The sequence below is a fragment of the Colletotrichum fioriniae genome (assembly GCF_027942845.1).
Source record: "Colletotrichum fioriniae strain IMI 355084 chromosome Unknown scaffold_1, whole genome shotgun sequence".
Classification (NCBI taxonomy): domain Eukaryota; kingdom Fungi; phylum Ascomycota; class Sordariomycetes; order Glomerellales; family Glomerellaceae; genus Colletotrichum; species Colletotrichum fioriniae.
The window spans coordinates 1,012,881-1,033,575 of NW_027076837.1; the positions used below are offsets into that span (position 1 = coordinate 1,012,881).

At 40.9% G+C, this 20,695-nt stretch overlaps 4 protein-coding genes across 4 annotated transcripts; 3 read left to right on the top strand and 1 right to left on the bottom strand.

The window, feature by feature from the left end:
- Positions 1-465: 465 nt before the first annotated feature.
- Positions 466-1,588, top strand: N0V96_000281 (uncharacterized protein; the record flags this gene model as incomplete). The annotated part of the gene is made up of 2 exons (XM_053195418.2): positions 466-473; positions 736-1,588. 2 exons carry the CDS (start codon positions 466-468, stop codon positions 1,586-1,588), a joined length of 861 nt encoding a protein of 286 aa, XP_053047071.2.
- A 192-nt stretch (positions 1,589-1,780) lies between these two features.
- On the bottom strand, positions 1,781-3,671 carry N0V96_000282 (uncharacterized protein; the record flags this gene model as incomplete). The annotated part of the gene is made up of 5 exons (XM_053195419.2): positions 1,781-1,890; positions 1,950-2,093; positions 2,160-2,822; positions 2,896-3,307; positions 3,384-3,671. The coding sequence occupies 5 exons, from the start codon at positions 3,669-3,671 to the stop codon at positions 1,781-1,783; spliced, it is 1,617 nt and encodes a 538-aa protein (XP_053047072.1).
- Positions 3,672-5,564: 1,893 nt separating this feature from the next.
- On the top strand, positions 5,565-7,248 carry N0V96_000283 (uncharacterized protein; the record flags this gene model as incomplete). Its single annotated transcript, XM_053195420.2, has 4 exons — positions 5,565-5,687; positions 5,761-5,864; positions 5,939-6,986; positions 7,078-7,248. The coding sequence occupies 4 exons, from the start codon at positions 5,565-5,567 to the stop codon at positions 7,246-7,248; spliced, it is 1,446 nt and encodes a 481-aa protein (XP_053047073.2).
- Positions 7,249-8,484: 1,236 nt separating this feature from the next.
- Positions 8,485-10,379, top strand: N0V96_000284 (uncharacterized protein; the record flags this gene model as incomplete). The annotated part of the gene is made up of 3 exons (XM_053195421.2): positions 8,485-8,560; positions 8,620-9,252; positions 9,310-10,379. The coding sequence occupies 3 exons, from the start codon at positions 8,485-8,487 to the stop codon at positions 10,377-10,379; spliced, it is 1,779 nt and encodes a 592-aa protein (XP_053047074.2).
- Positions 10,380-20,695: the final 10,316 nt, after the last annotated feature.

The window sequence follows — 20,695 nt, forward strand, 5'->3', positions numbered from 1 at the left end:
TCTGCCATGGCTCAGTTGACGCCATTGGTGAATGGGCATCACGCCTAAGCAGGTTGTCAAGGGCCTGGGCTCTTAATGTGTTTCCTGGGGCAAGATAGGGCAAAATCAGACTGCTGCTGACCCCGCATACCCTGAAAACATACAGGTCTCATCTAACCACTTTCAATCAGCAACTCAAAGGTGAGCAGCCGAGTGAGGCAATTGCGTCTGAACCCTAAGAGTGCTTCGCCATTACCTCTAGCGTCTTACTGCGCGGGTGCGGCAACCACCAAAGGTGTACGAAGAAATAACCACGCGATCGCCATTCTGGAGCTTGAGTACAGTGTGTATCCGATCTGCTCGTCCACTTTTCATCAGCAAAGCTTATGGTGGTTCTACTTGATCTACAATTAGTTTACATCCTAGCTCAAGTTTCAAATACCTTAGGTAAAGGGGACAGCGGCTCTTAAATCCCATCTCAGGAGGATGGAAAAGTCAACCCCTGTCAATTCCTTTGAAAGAGCGCGCACGCGCCGCTCCGAGGCCCCATCTGATGTTACCAAAGTGCCTTTCGGACCACATTTCATCATCACTCGCGCGCCCTTCATGTCAACCCGCCGGCTGTAGAATCCGTTAGAACAGCCAAGAAGAAGAGACATCGCAACTACTCACCAGTCTCATAGAGCTATCACAGGCGCTCATCCAAGCGTTGAAATCGCCTCATAAAGTCTTATCTCCAGATCGCCTTCGGAACAGAAAGGGCTCATACACAGACACAGACCCAGGCACAACGATGGCATCGACAGCAGCAGCCAGGACATACCTGGCCTTCCAGCACAACGCAAAACTCACGACCCTCAAGACCATCGTCACCGCCATCCGCCCCTTTGCAGACCTCGAGGAAGCCAACCGCGGACTCTTCAAAGATGGAAACGACGAAGACCATGTAGTTGTGACAGAACAAACAATCTTCCATCCCCAAGGCGGTGGCCAGCCCTCCGACATCGGCTCCATGACCGCCGCCGCAGGCTCCTCCTTCGCCGTCAACTCTGTCCGCATGGACGCCGTACGTGACGGACAGGTACTGCACTTTGGACGCTTCAATGGCGGCGCGATATTCAAAGAGGGCGACGAGGTGGAGCAAGCCATCGACGCCGAGAAGAGACTGCTTTACTCCCGCCTCCACACCGCAGGGCACGTCCTCGGCGCAGCGGTACGGCATCTCCTTGAGAAGGAAGTCGAGGGCTTCGACGAGCTCAAGGCGTCGCATTTCCCGGACTCGGCGTCATGTGAGTTCCAGGGCCTCATCGATGGGAAGTGGAAGGAGCCGATCCAGGGCAAGGTGGATGAGTTTTTGGCGGCCAAGATGCCGGTCAAGGTCGATTTCTGGGATGAGGACGATTTCCGGGCGCGAGGGCTCGAGAGGCTGATTCCAGACCGGAGTCTTGCGCCGCCCGGGGAGAAGTTCCGGGTTGTGGAGATTGTGGGCGCCGAGGTGTACCCTTGCGGCGGTACGCACGTTGACACGACGGATTTGTGTGGTGAGACCGTTGTGAAGAAGATTTCGAGGAGTAAAGGAAAGTCAAAGGTCAGCTACGCGGTGAAATAAGGGTTGCCGGCGGTTGGTGAAGATGAAAATGGCACGGATGCATAAATGATAAACGTCAGAAGTTGTATCATGATAGAGGTGGAAGTTATTCTTCTCGCTGGAGGATCTCGTGGTTTGACGTGGACCACAACTCAGAACCCAAGCAATTCTTGATACTTAGAATTACATCTATTCTTGACTTGCTATGTAGTCTCAGATCACGCTAAGAATATGTTTAACCATGGCTATCGCCTTCTCTTCCTCTAACCGCCGAGCAACTAGTTGCAGGCTGATAGGCATGCCATGTACCGCCGCAGCATCGTCTGCGTAGAAAACGTTAGTCATCGTAGTCTTTGACTATCGAAAAAGAGCCGTGACTCACATTCGGCGTGGATAGCCTCACAGTCTTTGCTGAGTGGCTTTTCTGTAGACTCGAGAGGCGTGTCCAAGCTTTGGTCTGCCGTCAAGCCAGTCGGGAAGGAAACGCAAGAGTAGTCGAGGACATTGTAGACACCCGTATATCCAACTGTTTAAGGCCATGGGTTAGAGCAATACCTCAAAACAAAGACATGGTCATGATCTTCAAACTCACCATGCTTGAAACCACTGCTCTTCACACTCGCAAACGGCGTCGTAGGGCACAGAATCGCATCGATCCCAGCCGCGGTCCACCGGTCGAGATACCGCTTCTGGAACGCGGTGCGCTCAAGGTGAAGCTGCCACATATCATACGTCCCGAGCTCCTTCGCGGTCCCGTACGCCGCCATCTCGGGCCTAAGCGGCTCTCCCGACTTCTCAAGCTCCTTCTGGATAGAAATACCGCCATCAGCCACAAACATGCGCTCCAGCAGAGTCAGTCCCTGCCTGTGATCAACAGGCTCCCAGTCAATAATCTCAATCTCGTTACCAGCGGCCTTCAGCTTCTCGACGGTCGCCTTGAGCGCGCGGGTGACGGGCGGGGTGGGCCTGACCATGCCGTCGTTCCACATGACTGCGATCTTCAGCTTGGAAGGAAGCTGGACGTCGCGCCATGGGATCGGCACGCAGCGCGGGTCGTGGAGCCAGGTCTTTTGGTTGACCACGGTTTTGCTATAGAGTTCGAGGTCTGTGATGGTCCGCGTCATAGGCCCGTTGACAGATTGCACAGCTTCCTGGCCGCCCATGCCAGAGCGGCAGCCTAGGGTGGGGAAGCGGCCGAAGGATGGTCGGAGGGTGAAGATTCCGGTGCAAGCGGCGGGGATACGAAGAGAACCACCTAAACGAATGAGAGAATCAGCGGCCGACCTTCATCCAAGTAACAGTCAGAGCCGGAGTGATTCAAGACTCACCGATATCCGTTCCGACACCAAGCGGACTGCCCTTGAACGAAATAAGCGCAGACTCTCCACCGGAGCTCCCACCGCTAGTAAGATTCCTGTTTCTCGGGTTCACCGTCCGGCCGAAGACGTTATTGACCGATTCCGCAATCATCATCGCCGTCGGCACGTTCGTCTTGACGTAAAAGACGGCGCCGGCCTCCTCCAGCAGCGTAGCGAGCGCGGCGTCGTACTCCGCGGGGTTGTCAATATGAGAGACGAAGCCTACGGTGGCATCGAGCCCCTTAAGATTGAAGTTGTCTTTAAGGGAGATGGGCAGGCCGTGGAAGGGTCCGATGGGCTTCCCGGTGCGCTCGAGGTGCTCATCTCTGGCTTTTGCTGTTGCGAGTGCGCGATCGAAACACGTTTCTGAGAGGCAGTTTGTCTGGTTTACTTGTGAGTGAAGAGCCCACCTGCAAGAGCAAAGAGTTGTGCGGAGGAGAGAGGAGAGGGGTACTCACCAACTGATGAGCGGCAACGGCCCTTTTGCAGAATGCCTTCGTGACCTCTAACGACTTGAGTTCTCCGGATGCGAGCTTGGGGATCAGATCGGCGGCGTCGCTGTTCGTGATTGCGAGCTCCTTCTCCGTGAACCAGCCCGAAGTCTCAGGCCACGATGTGACGTCGTCCTGGGAATCTGGAGGGAGTAGGTTCTTAGGAACCAGCCATTCTGAGGGGAGCGACGCCGCAAGAGACTCTCGTTTCTTAGCGGCTGCCAACTCCCACGTCTCAGTCTTAATGCTACCCATGGTGAAGTACCTGTTTACTGATTAATTGGCTTGAATGTTGCGTATTAGGATGTACCTTGGGTTCGCGTTGGATAAGAAAACCAGTTGGTCAGGGAAAACGATAGCCTCTTCACAGAATGAGTATAGAGCCCGGCTCCGGAACAGTTAAATAAAACCAGCAACAAAAACTGGCCTAAGTATTACTACATACGTAGTCTAGGAGCGATATGGCGCGAACAAACCGCCCCGCGCCGCACCGGTCATCGGTGATTTGATTCGGGGCGCCTCACCCGAGATCTGAGTAGACATGACCAAAAGTACTGGCGACAGTGTCAGTTCCAATCCGCGGGGACTGTGGTGTTGCGAGGGGCCAGTTGTCGACAGATAAGACAGTCAGGGAACATTCATGTCGAAACGGCGTGCGGAGACTTTGACCACCAACTTGATTTACCTTGATAAGCTTGACTACAGGCTGTCAAGTTTGTACATACTGCAAAGTCCACTCATTTCGATGAGCTCTGGAAGCGGGGAGCTTTCGTAGTACAGCCCCATGGGTAAAGACATCCTTCAGACCAAGTTCGTGGAGGGGCAACACTGTAGTGTGGACTGCCCCCTAGTCTTAGAAAGGACGCTAAGTCGTCCTCCCCGCGCGTGCCAGCTCTCTGCAATCAATCAAAGAAACCGCCAACAGTGGTGATCTTAGTTAAGCTAACGCTCTGTGTGATGCGGGAGGGCAATTCCGGTGCTACTCACAATGGTCCATGACGCAGACAGCTGGTGTCTCTAGAATGAACCTAATGAATTAGCTCCGCAGTCGCACCGGAATAAACGCCGCCATGTGACCGTGAGGGTCGCTGCCGGGTTCCTTTTCCCGCAGCACTGGTAAAACCTACAGATAGTACATGTACGATCGTAGATGCTCAAGACGTTACGAATAAGATGGTGGAGTTCAGTTCTAGAACTTCTCTTCATCAAGTCTCCAAAAGTCAATTGAGAACGCGCTCTAGCAAAGTGGGACGCGTCTAAAAGAGCCTTAGCCCTACGTAAAATTCTCTCAAATCGATATCGCCGAGTCTTTCCGTCGTCGCATTCAAAATCTACGGTCGCCATCACACACGCCCGCCACCGCGACGTGAAGCACTACGCAACACCACATCGCCGCGTCTGAACTATCGCAACCACATTTAGGGCGTATCCGGCGTGTTCGAGGAGGCTGAAGGACAGCTCCTTAGCTTCTCGCTAACCCTCTCGGACAACCATCGGACTACGTCTCCGGGGAGAGCTCTGAGCTTATCGTTCCATTCTGGTTCGTTGCGGGGTGCCTGCGATCTCCAACATTTGATAACGGCGCCTTGGTTGCTCACAGTGCAACAGGAACATCGAATCACAACGCTTTGCGACAAGAGCCGACCAACACGGGGAGCCGACAATAGCTCAACTGAGTCGGGTAAACACCGATCGCCTAAACGGCGGAAGCCATTAAGATAAGAGCCCATACTCAAACAGGATGTCAAAGAACGCCTAAACGGTTCCTGTGACGCTGATTATCCCCCGGTCTCGATTACCGTACGGGGGAAAACAACGCCAGCCCTATCGCAAGACCCCTGCCCTTTATTCCTGTGACCATATTTCTTATCTCTTGGGAGATACCGGCCCGCGATAAGTGTCGAGCTTGATTTTGGACAGCTTGGAGACAGCTAGCAACGGGGTGCAACACTGCAAACGGTCTATGGTTGCGATTCTCATAAGAACTTAACGTCGGTCAGGGTTCAGGTGCATCTGCCACGGTGAACGGTGTACTTGAGCTGCACGACTTGTCGCCGCAACCCATAAATTGGCAATCCATTGGTTGATTCGCTGATTATACAGAGGCTTGGTTCTTTGCGGTATCCCTTGCCGAACCCATTGCCCAACATGGCTTTCGAGAAAGTCCGCCAATATCTGAACGTGCAGTACCAACCAGGCGAGAAGAAGCTCGTGTCCAAGATTGACTTCTTCATCTTGACGTTTTGTTGCTTGAGTTACCTGGTCAACTACGTGAGTCAATGCCTCTTCTCAGATTTCTGCAAGTGTTCTTTACGGGAATCAAGATTCTAACAGGTCTTCCTAGCTTGACCGTACCAATCTGAACAATGCGTACGTCTCTGGGATGAAGGAAGAGTTGGGCTTCGTGGGGAATCAGCTCAATGAGATCAACACATGCTTCACCGTCGGGTAAGTCAGGAGTATGCCATTGGGGCCATGAAACTATCTCTCATTGCTCTGTGCCAAACTGACAACCCGCCCAGCTACGTTATCGGACAAATCCCATCCAACCTGTCCCTCCACTACGTGAAACCGCGCATCTGGTTCCCCCTCATGATGATCATCTGGGGCGGCCTGACAATGTGCACCGCCAGCGTGCACAGCCCACAATCCATCATGGCCATCCGCTTCTTCCAGGGTATCGCAGAGGCCTCGACTTTTGTCGGCACGCACTACATCCTGGGCGCGTGGTACACGGAGCGCGAGCTCGGCAAGCGCAGCGGTATCTTCACGGCCTCCGGCCTCGCGGGCACCTTCTTCGGCGGCTTCATCCAAACGGGCATCCACAGCAGCATGAACGGTCTGCACGGCCTCTCCGGCTGGCGCTGGCTCTTCATCATTGACGGGCTGATGACTGTGCCCGTCGCCATCTACGGCTTCGTGTGCTTCCCTGACACGCCCCACACCACGACGGCATTCTACTTCACGGAAGAGGAAAAGGTCCTGGCGCGGTCCCGCGTGCCCGAAATCCAGGAGCGTTCACCGCTGACGTTCCGCTTCGCGAAGAAGGTGCTCACGTCGTGGTACTGGTGGGGCTTCGTTATGCTCTGGATCATTGCCGGTGAGACAGAGTCCTTTAGCACCAATTCCCTGTTGGGTCTGTACATGAAGAGCCACCCCACGCATAAGTACACTGTCGCCCAGCTCAACAACTATCCCACCGGCGTACCCGCCGTCGGCATCGTCTCGACGCTCTTTTGGGCAACATTAACGGATTTCCTGGGCGGAAAGCGTTACCTCGTCGCCTACTTCATCGGGATTACGGGTGTGGCGACGTCTGCGATGGTTCTCGTTGCTGCTAGAGACCCGACGAGCGCGGCGTCGACATCGGTCGTCTTTGGCGCGTATTACTGGGCTGGTGCAGTATATGCGTGCCAGGCTACATTCTTCGCGTGGTGTAATGATGCGATGAGGTATGAGGAAGGCATCTTCCGTGGTGTCGTTCTCGCGGGTATGAATTTGGGCAGTAATGCCGTCAACGCGTGGTGGAGCATCATCTTCTACGGCGCTTCAATGGCACCATGGTTTACGGTAAGTTCCCCCCTTCTTTTTTTTCTGCCCAGACAGAGTTCGAATACCAGACTGTCGGGAATGGAACGCGTGCTGATATTTGGGACTGCAGAGGGGTATGTGGGCCATGATCGCCAGCTCCATTGCCTTGATTATCTGGACCAGTGGGCTCACCCTGCTCACGCACAGGGAAGAGAAGCGGCGTGTGCTCAATGCTGAGGCGGGGGAAACTGGGTCTATCACCAAGGGACCTGTTGCGAAGGACGACGATGAGCAAGTTTGAGAGTGCTAAAGAGTGCGGAAAAGAGTTAAGATATCATCGCTATTGGCCATAGGAGACGCTACTATAATAGAAATTAGATGTTTCGTATGGCCTCTTCGTTGAGATGTGGATTCGTGATGATTCTTCGCTCATGGTGGAAATGTTTTGGTGACCAGCTAAGATTGGTTTGTAGTCCAGGTCATTGCTTTGCACAGCTCCATATGACCATGGGTTCGCCTGAGGTAGATTGCTTGTGTCTTGGGTCTATTCGAAGGCAAGCCGTGTGGAGGTCAAAAGCAGAAATGCTGCTGAACACCGAAGTAAACGGAATCCGGGGAGGATAGGGATGTATTTCGAATCGGGACAGACCACAAGCAACGGAATAAGGGCCGCACCTGATCGGAAATAATTCAAACTGCCCCCACGTCGCACGGCACTTTCAGAGAGACCCCTTCCGTCCAGAGCGAGACCGACGCGGACCCTGACAGATGTTCTTGGAATTGCCGAGGCCGGGAGCTGACGGGCCCACTTGACAAGCTTGCGGCTGCCGAGGCCGGAACGAAAAGAACGGGCCCGCCCCAGCAAGTGCCGAGGTGACGGATTCGAGATGTAGCTCTTTTTCCCAAGCCAAAGGTAGCGTCTGCTCGTAAAGCAGCTCACTATCTCGCTGTTTCGCGCTCATTATGATAAGGCGGAATTGACCTTGTTCTTATCGTAGCTTGGTCCTATCATCATCCACATTATTCTCGACGCCTCAACGTGCCTTTCGACTTCCAGATGGGAAATCAACGTTTCCAATATTAAAGTGGATCCTATGCCGGCGACACCGACCCGCGATCGGCACCGAAACCCGATTCATGGCCCAAGGCCCATCATCGAAAAGTTGCGTCATACCCACAGCCGTCAATGCGTTTATCCCTCTGCTAGGCATTTGCTTCGCGCCACCAAACCAGACCGCTCAAGACCACTTACTAAGGACTACAGGCTCGTTATCGGGACCCACGATGACCGACTTGACGGGTCTCCGGCAACCTCGGCGACTTGCGAGCGCTCAGGGGAATGACGATGTGCTCCGCCGAATTGTTTGACGGAAGCTTTCTTTAGCTTCTAGACTGATCTGCAGCCCCGTCTTCGATGCATATATAAGTTCATCTGCCGTCTTGGCTTTTCTGAGGTGTCATTCTGCATCGTAGATCTTACATCATTAGACCCTGAACTCTCACTTTAATTCTCAACTCTCACATTTCCAACACATCAATGACTTCACTACCATCAAACTACGGCGACCGCCCGGTTGCTGTGCTGGGAGGCGGCGTACTTGGCCGTCGCATTGGTGAGTTCGATTTACTTCTAACCACTCTCCTTGGACCACAACCTAACACATCAAAACAGCCTGCACATGGGCATCAGGCGGCTACAACGTCCAGGTCCGCGAACCCGACTCCACCCAACACCAGCCCTGCCTAGACTACGTCAAGCAAAATGTAGACACATACCCAGCATCAGGCCGCAAGCGCCCCGGAACCGTCCAAGTCTTCACTGACCTCGAAACCGCCGTCGCAAACGCCTGGCTCGTAATCGAAGCCGTCCCCGAACGGATCCAAATCAAGACGGACACTTTTGCCGACCTAGAGGCCCATGCACCCGCGGACGCCATCCTCGCCAGCAACTCGTCATCGTACAGATCTTCAGAAATGCTCGGCAAAGTGAGGGATGAGACCAAGACGCGCATCATGAACACGCATTACTACATGCCCCCGCACAACATGGTCGTCGAGCTGATGACGGACGGATTCACGAACCCGGAGATTTTCCCGTTTATGACGGAGAGGCAGAAGGAGGTTGGAACGAGACCTTTCACTGCGCGCAAGGAGTCTACTGGCTTTGTTTTCAACCGTTTGTGGGCTGCGATTAAGAGAGAGACGTTGTCAATCCTCGCTGAGGGCGTTTCGAGCCCTGAGGAGATTGATACGCTGTTCTACGAGCTCAGCAAACATGGCAAGGGGCCTTGCACAATGATGGACGGTAAGTGCAGCATCATCAACGAACCTCGCGTGGATTAAGCGACTAATTAAATGACAGAGGTCGGTCTCGACACCGTCGCGTTCATCGAGGACCATTACGTCAAGGAGCGCGGCCTGTCTCCCGAGAACACAGTCGACTTCCTGCAACGCGAGTACATCTCCAAGGGCCGTCTCGGCAACAAGTCATCAAAGGGTGGTCTTTACCCCCACCTCCCCAAGATCGTCGCCCTCGACCTCGGTCTTGCAAACGAAAACGACGCTTCGGCCTCTGGACAGGTTCTCCAGCTCTCGTCAGAGGGCAAGCTCGAGCGCGTCCTTGTCGACCGGCAACACGTTCCCGACGGCATCGACATTGACGCCGACGACACTCAGCGCATGATCTGGACCTGTATGGGTACACCGGGCAAGCAAGACGGCGCCGTCCTCTCTTCAAACCTCGACGGCACCGACGTCAAGTCCCTCTTCGAGCCCGGTACCATTAACACGCCTAAGCAACTCGTCATCGAACCGGCCTCCAAGAAAATTTACTTCTGCGACCGCGAGGGTATGAAAGTTTACCGCTCCAATCTCGACGGAAGCGACCTCGAGACCCTCATCATTGGCGGTACCGACGCCTCTGACTTGAAGAGGTGGTGCGTCGGCATCTCCGTCGCGCCGAAGCTGGGCAAGTTCTACTGGACGCAAAAGGGCGCCCCCAAGTCCGGGCAGGGTCGCATTTTCTGTGCGAACATTGAGATGCCGGCGGGCAAGACGGCTGAGACGAGAGACGATATTGAGTGTTTCCTCGGTGATCTGCCGGAGCCGATTGACTTGGAGGTTGATGAGGAGACGCACACCATTTTCTGGACTGATCGTGGAGAGATCCCCAAGGGCAACACGCTCAACAGGGCCAACATCGATCCCATGACGGGATCGCTGTTGCTGTCCGAGGGGTCCAAGAAGTATGAGATCTTGGTGAGACATCTCAATGAGGCGATTGGTGTCAAGTTGGACCAGGAGAACGGGCATGTTTACTTCAGCGATCTTGGTGGCAGCATTTACCGCTGCAACGTGGACGGATCAGAGAAGAAGAAGATCTTCTCTGACGATAACCGCACTATCTCTGGTATTGCTGTCCTTCGAATTTAGACTTGGTCATCTGAGCGGGATAAATAGTAGAGGGTTTAAATGGCGTTTGGGGTCATGGGAGTTGTTCTGGCGAGATTTATGTATAGAAGCTATAAATCGATATCCCGGCATGGGCGGTGGTCTTATCAATTGAAGTTAATCAACGCGACTTCGGCCTTTACGGTGTCTATCAAAGTTTGCTTTTCGTCACATCCTTCATAATCCATCCCCCCGTGGTCCATCAACGACACTCATAATCTCGTCCCCTGTAGAAAAACACACTCACACCACACACATTTCAGCATAATTTCTCGACTTGACCTTCTGCATCCCTCTGGAATGAGGTAAGGTAAGAGGCCCGGTCACTGCTGTCGAGACCTCGTCTCAAACATTGGTCAGCACTCTCCGGCAGATAACAACAAACGTCCGATTGAGAATGCCACAAGTGGTAATCCTGATCCGCTAGACCATTGACTCTCATTCGCAGCCCAGATGATGAGTCTTTGGGGCCAGCTTTGATGTTGAGAGTAAAGATTGCCAGACTTTCCATTACATACTCCCCAGTGAAGTCCAAGGGCGGAGTAGGCGTACCCATCTTTCTATGTTCCTCGAGAGGGAACTGAAACAGCCTCTTGAACCTGGTCTTGTAGAGAATTGATGCCTGATGGGTAGTGAAGACAAAATCAACGGTTGGCTTCAGGCTGTACATCGCCTGCGCAATCCAGTCGGTAGCGTTAGAGAGGACAGTACCGTTGGATAGTGTTACGGGCTAGACCCGATTAGTGGATCCGAGCCTTAGCCCGGATACTATTACGGCTTACCGCGCCGTTTTTGCGAAGGTCCTACTTAAGTACTTTTCTTTTATAAAATCCCTACTTTAAAAATTTTTACTTTTTAACTTAGATTTTATATATTAAAATTACCCTATATAAATTTATAAAAAACTAAACTTTTAATATATTTAAGCTTATTTTTTTACTTATTTTATTATTAATTATATTATATAATAAAAATAAATATAATTATTAACGTATTACTAAGCGCCTAATTAATAAAAGCTATAATATAAATTAAAAAAACGAATTATTTAAAATTTATAAAAAGCTAGTAAAAGCTTAGAAATAGGTTAAAATAAAAAGAATAGAGGATATAATAAAATAAAAATATAAATATAAAAAGTTTAATAAAATCTTATAGTTATTATAAGAGTAGTTTTAATAAATAAATAAGCTTATTACGCTCCTTAATAAAAAACTTAATAATTATAGAACTTTTATGAGCTTAGAGGCGCCCTTTAATAATAAAGCCTTTTATAAAAAGCCCTTACTTAACTTAATAAAGTTCTTAAATAATAAGGATAAGTATAATATTTAGGAAGCCTAAATATATAATAAACTTATTATTAATATACCTTTTATTATATTAATAAAAAAATAAAAAATATTTTATTTTTTTATACTTTATTCCCTAAGTTTAAAAAATAATAAGCTAGTTCTATTATAAAAAAAAGAAAAAATAAAAAAATAAGGGTTTAATAAACTTTTTATATATTTTTTTATAAATTTATAATAACCCTTACTAAAGCTAAGAACGCCCTTAACGAACTATTAATAATAACTATAAAAAAAAATAAAAAGTTCGTAGCGTTTTTTACTTTAATTTAAAAAAACTTTAATTAATATTAAAAAGCTAAAAAATAGCCTATAGACGTTATAATTTAATACCTTACTTATGTTTTAATTCTATAATTAAAAAAAAATATATAATTATTACCCTTTAAAATAAATCGTTATATACTAGCTTTTTTTATAATATCTAAATAATAACTAGTAATATAAAAAAACTATAACTTTAATTAGCACTACCCTAAATCCTAGTATAAAAAAAATATTATATAATAAAAAAAATACGTTGATAATAACGGGGATATAATTATAATTAGTACTATAAGGATTATAAAGCCTAAATAAGAAATAAAATTATTAATAAAACTAGAAATTTATTACTACTTTAATTATAATAAGATTAGATATATTATAAAAAAATTATAAATAAAAAATAAAGAGCCCACGTAGTTTAAGTAGTACTTATAAAAAAACGAACTTAAATAATAATAAATATTATTTAAAAAAAAATAGCTCTAATATAAAATCGGGTACTAAAAGCTTATAAATAAAAAAATAGATAAAATAAGAATTATTTAATTAATAATAAACTATAAGCGGGCCCTTAGTACTACTTATTATAAGAATTAATAAAATATATAAAATTTTAACGCTAATAAATTATAATTATAATATATATTTTATAATAAATTCTTAACTAACCTATTATTTTTTACTTCTTATATATAAATAAAACGAAGTATAAACTCTATAAATTTATAAATAAATTTACTTAAATTATAATTAAAAGGGTCGTTATTTTTTAATTTTAAAATTAATAACTATATAAAAAATATATATATATATATTATTAATAGTTTAAATATAAACGTATTTTTTAAAAAGCCCTAAATAAAATAGAACTATATTATATATAACGTAGTTAAATAGCGGATTTAATATAAAAAAAATAGTATAAAAAGCGTATTTTAATAAATAAAAAAAAAGCGCTATAATTTAAGAAATTCGCAAAATATAAAGCCTAAGAGCCCCCTCTTTTATTACTTTATATTATAGAGTTATTATATAAAAAAAATACTAATTAAGTAAATATATTACGGGGATTTAAATAATTAGCCTTATTAATATTAATAAGGCTTTAAAACTAAAGGGTAAGATAAATTATTTCTTATAGCTATTATAATAAATAAGGGAGGAATATAACGACTTTTTTAAGCTATTTAAGGCGTACTCTTTCTTACTATTTTAACTAAAAAATCGATTTTATAATTAATTTTTAAGTAATAGTTTAATAAATAAAAAAGCGCCCCTCCTCTAGGGCCCCCTTTATTTTATATTTTACGAGAAACTATTAGTATTACATAATACTTTTTAAAAACTTATTTAATAAAGGCTTTATTTAAGTTAATAACTCCTTTACTAAAGCCCCCGTTTTTTTTATTAAAAAAACTAAGAGGTAAACTATGTTTTTATTACGATTATAAAGTATTAAATATAATTATATAAAAGGACCGTTACCCCTTATTATTAATTAATAAAACCCTTTAAAAAGTTAATTTAGTAAAATAGTTTACGAAGCTAAACGTCGTAATAATATTTTATAAAATCTAAATAGCTAAAGGGTATTAAAAAAAACTATTTTTTAAATATAGTACGGCCTTTTTAAATAAATAGTTTATTTATTTAGCTTAACTAGAGCCCCTATAATATTTTAAAAATATATAAACTAAACCCTAAATAAATTCTTTAATAACTTTATTTTTATTTATATAAATAATATATTAATATACTTAAATAGATTAAAAATAGATTATAAAAAAAAATATAGCGGATATTATATACCCTTTTAATAATAAAACTTAACTTTAACTTAACTAAGAGTAAATTCTTTATTTAAATTATAAAATATATTAAGTTTATCCTTAGAGTAAAGTAAAAAAATTACGTATAATATAAAGAATATATATTATTTATAAATAGCTTATATTTAAAATAATAAAAGGGGTTAAAAGCTTTTTAGTTTTATAAATTATTATTATATATTTATATACGACTACTCTACTATTATTAAGCTCCTTAACGCCCTAATTAAAAAAAAAGGCGTTATTTAAATAGATTATTAAATAAAAATACTACTTTTTAAAATATTAAAAAAGCGTTTTATATCCGCACCCTCTATTTTAAAACTTTAATTTTAATTTAATAATAATTATTAAAACTAATTACTCTAAATTTATATTTAGAGGCTCCCTCTTATAAAAAAAATTTATTAAGTATATACCGACCTATTATTTTTTTATTTATAAAAGCTTATATTTATTTAATATAATTACCTAATTTATAATAAAGAACTCCTTATTATAATATCCTATTTAAATATATAAAACATAAAGCTACGGAGCTTTTATAAATTTAAAATTATTATTAATTATAAAAAATTAGAATATTTTATAAAAAAATAGAAGCTAACCGAGCGCTAGAGTTATTAAACTAAATAACTTTTATAATACTATTTTAAAATTAAATACTATTTAAACTATTTATTAACTACCCTAGATACGCTTTTTTAAATATAAATAAAATACCCTAACTAGCTAAAATAATAAAAAAAAGAAAAAATAAGATTATTTAAATAATTCTTAATTTTACTTAATTAATAGCTTACGTAATTTAATAAACCGAGGCTATAAACGTACTCGAGCTACTTAAGGCTAACGTTTTTATAAATAATACAGAGCTTTAATAATAATAAAATAAAATAAAAACAAAAAAATAAATAATATTTTAAAATATACGAAGTAATATTTAGTAAAACTAAAGCGCTCCTTTTAAATTAAGCTTTAAATTATAAATTATAAAATATAATATTAATATATTTTTAAAACTAACTTAGTAAGAGAAATTATAAGTCTTAGGATATAAGGACCCGGACTATAATAATAATATATTTAAAATAAAAAATAATTTAGTATTATTACGGATCTTTAATAATAAATTACCTTAATAAAAAACGCAACCGTAGCAGTCCTAACTAAATAGTTTTACTAGCTAAGTTAATTTAGTACTATAAAAAGATTTATTTAAAATTATAATACTTATAAAAAAAATATAATATAATAATAAGCTAAGCATAACTTTTTATAACCTCTTATAATACTAAAATAAATAAAAAGTAATTTTATAATAAACTTTATTATTAACCTCTTTTATTATTAAAAAGTAGCGCCTAATTTTTTATAAATAATAATTAACTACCTCGTAAAGTTAATTATTTTTAAATTAATAATATTTATAAAAATAAAGCTTATGCGGATCGCTTTTTTAATTATTACTTCTAATTCTATAAAATATTACGAATTATTATAAATAATCGTAGTAATAACTAAATTAATAAGTTCTAATACTAATTTTATATAAAAATAAGGATAGAATAGTACTTAAATACCGCTTTATATTTATAAACTAATAGAATAACTAAATAATTTAACTAGGAAATTAAAATAATCTTATAGTATATAGTTATGTATACTTAAAATAACTAAGAAAAATTAATTCTTAGTTACTTAACTTAGCTTTAATAACTATATAACTTTAGTAATAAAGCTCTTTTCTTTTTTATAAAATATGAATATAATATCGAGCCCTTACGAGTTTATAATAATATATTAAAAAATAGTAAATAAATAAAAAAAATAAAAACTAATTTTATAATATATAAATTTATAAAAATAATAAAGTTTATTTAAGCTATTATAATTACTTTATAAAAATAAATAGAGCGTATTATTAATAAGTAAAGAGTACTAGTGGAGCATTTTAAAATTAATAATAAAGTATAGCTATATATAAATAATTACTAATCCCCTAGGCTTAATAAAAAATTAAACTAATTATATTATAAATATAAGGTAATTAAAATTATAAAACCTATAATAATACGGCTTAACGTCCTTAGTAATATTTACTTTTATTTTTTATATTAATATATTATAGCGCGTAGTAAACGATCTTTTACTAAGCTAATAGCGGACTAATAAAAAGCCCCTTCTAATTAAAAAAAATAATAAGGACTACTAGTTAGTTAAAAAAATACTTATAATATAAAAAAAAGTATATTAGTTATAAATAATAAAAGAAGTACTTATAAAATAAGAAAAATTATTAAGAGCTAATATAAAAGCCCCTATCCTTACTCTATTTAATAAACATTTTAAAAGAGTTTAAGTAATACTATAAAGCTTATTAATAAGTTTAATAATAACCTAAATTATTAAAATAGAATTAAAAAAATACTATAAGCTTATAATAATTATATAAATTATAATAATAATAAAAAAACGGACGTTAGCTAGAGGGTAAAAAAAATAATTAAGTTAAGGCTTATAAATTAAAAAATTATTTAGCCCCGTAGGGTATAATATAATAAAACTAATAATAATATTATAAATACAAAAAGGGGCTATTTAAGGTCTAAAAACTAAGGGTTAGTTACCCTTTTTAGCTTAGGTAAAAAGGAGGTAAACTATTACGAACCGCAGCTTAAAAATATATTAATTATAAATATAAAAAGTATATAAAGATTACTTATAATAATAAAGAGGAGAGTAAGGGCTTAGTAATATTTATTAAGAGTATAAACCTCTTTTTATAATAAAAGAAATTACGTCCTTAATAATAATAATAAGTACAGGGGGTTACGTAAACGGTAAGTAACTTAGTAATAAAAAAAAATAGTAATATAGGTATTATAATAGGCGCGGGCTTTTTTATTCTTAGCCTTAATTTAGAGTAATAATAATAATACGTAAATAGTTAAAAATACTTAAGAGCTCGTTAAACTAATTATAGAAATAGAACAGGGTTAATAATATATAAAAAAATAAACGAAAAGCGGATTTATAATAAATTAGAATTTAGGGGTAGTTATGGGGACCGGGGGAGCTTATAATAATCCTAAGAGACCTAAGTATACTTTATTTAAGTAGCCTTAATATAGCTAAAGAACTATAAATAATAATTAATAATTATAAAATAAATAAGAAATAATAATAATAAACTTATAAAATCGTAATAGTAATTAGCTTTAGGGTCGGTATAAGTAGCATAATACGTAATACCTCTAGCTTTATAATAAATTAGTAATTAGGAAATAAGTAAATAATAATAGCTTAATATATAAAAATAATTATAATAACCGATACTAACTAGGGCATTATTATTTTTAACTAGTACTTATAAATAAGAGAAATAAGGCTCCTCATATAGGGTACTAAGTATAACGGGCTTTTTAAGCTTATATTCTTTTTTTTCTTTTTTTTCTCTTTTTTTACCCCTTTTTATTAAGTATTTCCTAAACTTAAATTAGTAGTACTTATAAATAATAAATAAATACGTTATAAAAGTTTAACGTATTATTTTAATATTTAACTTATTTTTTAAAGGGGGGTTTAAATAAGTTAAAATTAGAATTAAACTTTAATTCCTTACTATCCTTACCCTTTTTATTATTAAATAATATAGGGAGCTTAGTAAGCTTTAATAATAATAGTAGGGGGTATAGTAATAATAGTAGTAATAGGAGTAGTAGTAATAATAAGCGTATTTATAAAAATAAATTATTAAAACGTTAATAATAAAAGAAAAAATTAAAAAAGTAATAAAATAATAATATATAAAAAATATAGTAGCAGTAGTGTATAAAATATTTATTTAATTATTTTTTAAGTTAAAAAAGGGTTTTTTAAATATACGTAAACGTATAAATATAAAAAAAATTATATATATAAAAAATAATAGTAAAAATAGTAAGCTAGTTAAAAATTAAATTTCTATAATAAATTAATAAAAATTAAGTAATAAAAAAATAAAAAAATAAATAAAATAAAATATTTATAAATTGTTATATAAAGGTTAAAAAAAAGTTTTTAATAAAAGGGGGCTAGTAGAAATTAATAAAAAAAGTAATAAAAAACTAAGCTAATAAATTAAAAATAAAATAGTTAATTACTTAGAGTACTTATAATTAAAAAAATAAATTAGTAGCGGATTTATTCTAAAAACGAAATAGGGGGTACGTATTATAAACTAAACTTAATTAATAAATCCGAGCCTTAGCTTAAATACTATTATAGTTTATTATATTATTTTTATAAAAGTCTTACTTAAGTACTTTTTTTTTATAAAATCCCCGTTCTAAAAGTCTCTACTCTTTAGCTTAGATTTTATATACTGAAATCACCCCTACGTGGACTCACGAGGGCTGGACTCTTAACAGATAGGACCACAATAGCAGACTGAGTCTTCGGGATAAGATACAAGGAACACGTATACCCGGGAACGTCGCCTTGGTGACCGTAGATGAGTAAGGATTCAGAGCTGGTCCCAAGAACTGGTGAAAGCAGGCTTCGATCAGGGGAGACTAATCCCAGCTTCGAAGGGGTTTGATGATAGCACCAACCGCCGCAGTAGTCGCCATCCTCAACAGAACTCGGATTGGCCATATTAGCACGATCAAAGATTGGTGATTCGTGACGAATAGGGCTGGCGGTGCTTTTCTCGTCAAAGGACTCCAATAGGCTGGAGCATCACTTGAGCAGATCGTTCACGGAGCTGTGAAGTCCTCCAGAGCCGCCGTTCATCGAATCCGCAGATGGCTCGGTGGGTGCTATCTTGCATAGCGAGCCATTTGTCAGACACATATATGGTGTAGCAATATTGCTGTCGGTTCTGTGGACGCTGCGAAAGGCCGTTGTACGCTTCATCTCCAATGGTTCGAAAAGCTCTTCCTTGAGAAAGTTTCCCCAGGTCTGGGATCCAGAAATCTGTTCATTATTGCACCGGCCAATTCGAATAGGGCATTGTTGTAGTGGAACTCTGTCCAAAATCCAAATCTCCTGGGCAGGGCGTTGACTACATAGAAAACCTCGCTTTTTGGAAGCAGGATACCCTCGTTCATGCCCTGAATGATTTCTTCTAGACCAAGAATGCCGGTCCAATGAGAGCAAATGTCTCGGAGCGTCATGCTTTTGAGCATTGCATCTTGGTCATATCGACTGTATCCTGGAAGAACTTGGGCCACTGTAGTATCCCAACTCAGCTCTTGACGTTGGACGAGATTGTTCATAGCGGCAGAAATGAACGTCTTCGAGAGAGATGCAATGCAGTGCAAATGTTGCTGTTTGATTTTTGGCCAGTTTCATGGTCAATAATACCCTGATTGTGCCTGAAAACTTCTTTTCCCTGACTGATGACGCCCATCGACAAGGCAGGCTGGTGAGTGAGTTCAAGTATCTCCTGCACTACGTGAAGGTGTGATCGGATCAATTCCTCAATTTCCGCGCTCATTGTTGTAAAGACTCGCCGTGGATAGCTGCAGTTAGAACCCTGTAGGTTGTCAGGGACGAATGATGCGGCATACAAAGTCGCACATAAGTCCGCGAAGGACCAGGAGACGGTGAGAACTTGTACGGAGTTAGGATTGCCGCTTGGAGCTTTGCCTCTAATTCAGCTGGGAAACATCATCAGCGCAGAAAGGAGGGGAGTACGTCGTTAGGTTATTCCGTCTGACAAGGGTATTTGTTGAGAGCGGTTGGAAGACCGGCATATGGGTAGGGGACAAACAGGCTGCCTTTGGATACCTCACAAAGAGCGAGTGGATGCCTTACTTTCTGAGTAGGTTCAGGCAGAGCTCTCCGGTGAATTCAATTTCAGCGGCACTCTCGTAGACCTACCACGGGTTCCAATCATTCTCTTTTGGGGGGCGAAAGCAACGGCATATGCTTCGTAACGCCTACTGCCGCGTCGTTGCCGAGGCAGAAGGAGTTCTCGAAGTCGTGCGTGATATGCTGTCAGCCGCCTTCTGGATGGTAATGGATGACTTCCGGGGAGTAGGTTGAGCTGTGGCAGCAATTCGTAATATGATGTGAGCTCCGAGAACGTTCCTTCCCTAGAGTACCTTATGAGGACTCTGCCATGTCGCGGGACGATGGTGATAAGCGGAAAAGAGGCATCTGCGGAAAGTCGAGGAGTGTACCATATGACGAAACCCAGGGAGAAATGGTACATGAAAACAAGGATTTGTACGACGCCGAGTTCGCTTAGGAAATTCATTTTGAATAAATGTTGTCTTTGGCCATCTCTTCGTGGTTTTGATAGCAGTAAGGTATTTCTACTTCGTACCAGTAGTTCTCTTGACAGTCGTACTTTTTGCAAAAATGGGCATATTAGGCTATTAGCTATGATCGACGCTAGTAAGCCTTACTTGAGTGCAGAACAAATTCGTTCTTGTCGCGCCTTGGAGAATTATCGGGTGAAATGTTTGACTTCCGCCATTTTGATTGATCCACTAGTTTAATAGGTAAAGTAGCATGTCAAAACTTCCTCCGCTCCTCCTTTACCAGTACTGTCGCAACACGACAGTCTAAGCATCTCCTATGTTGGCAGTACAAACAAGTATATTCGCTTATGCTTATCTCAGGCGAGTAACAGTAGCACTTTACACCGTTACTTTTAGTTAAGAAGCTAATTGGTTCTATATCGGGCAACTTACACAGGTCCATCCACAGCGGTACTCGGCTTTTGGGCGTGTGAGTAAGCGTGACGAAAACCGCCTCCTCGATGAAGTGCTCTTCTTTAGGTGTCGATCCGTCTCATGTGATGAGTGAACTCTTTGAGAGAGACGAGGAGAATTTGCCTTCGAGATATAACTCTCTT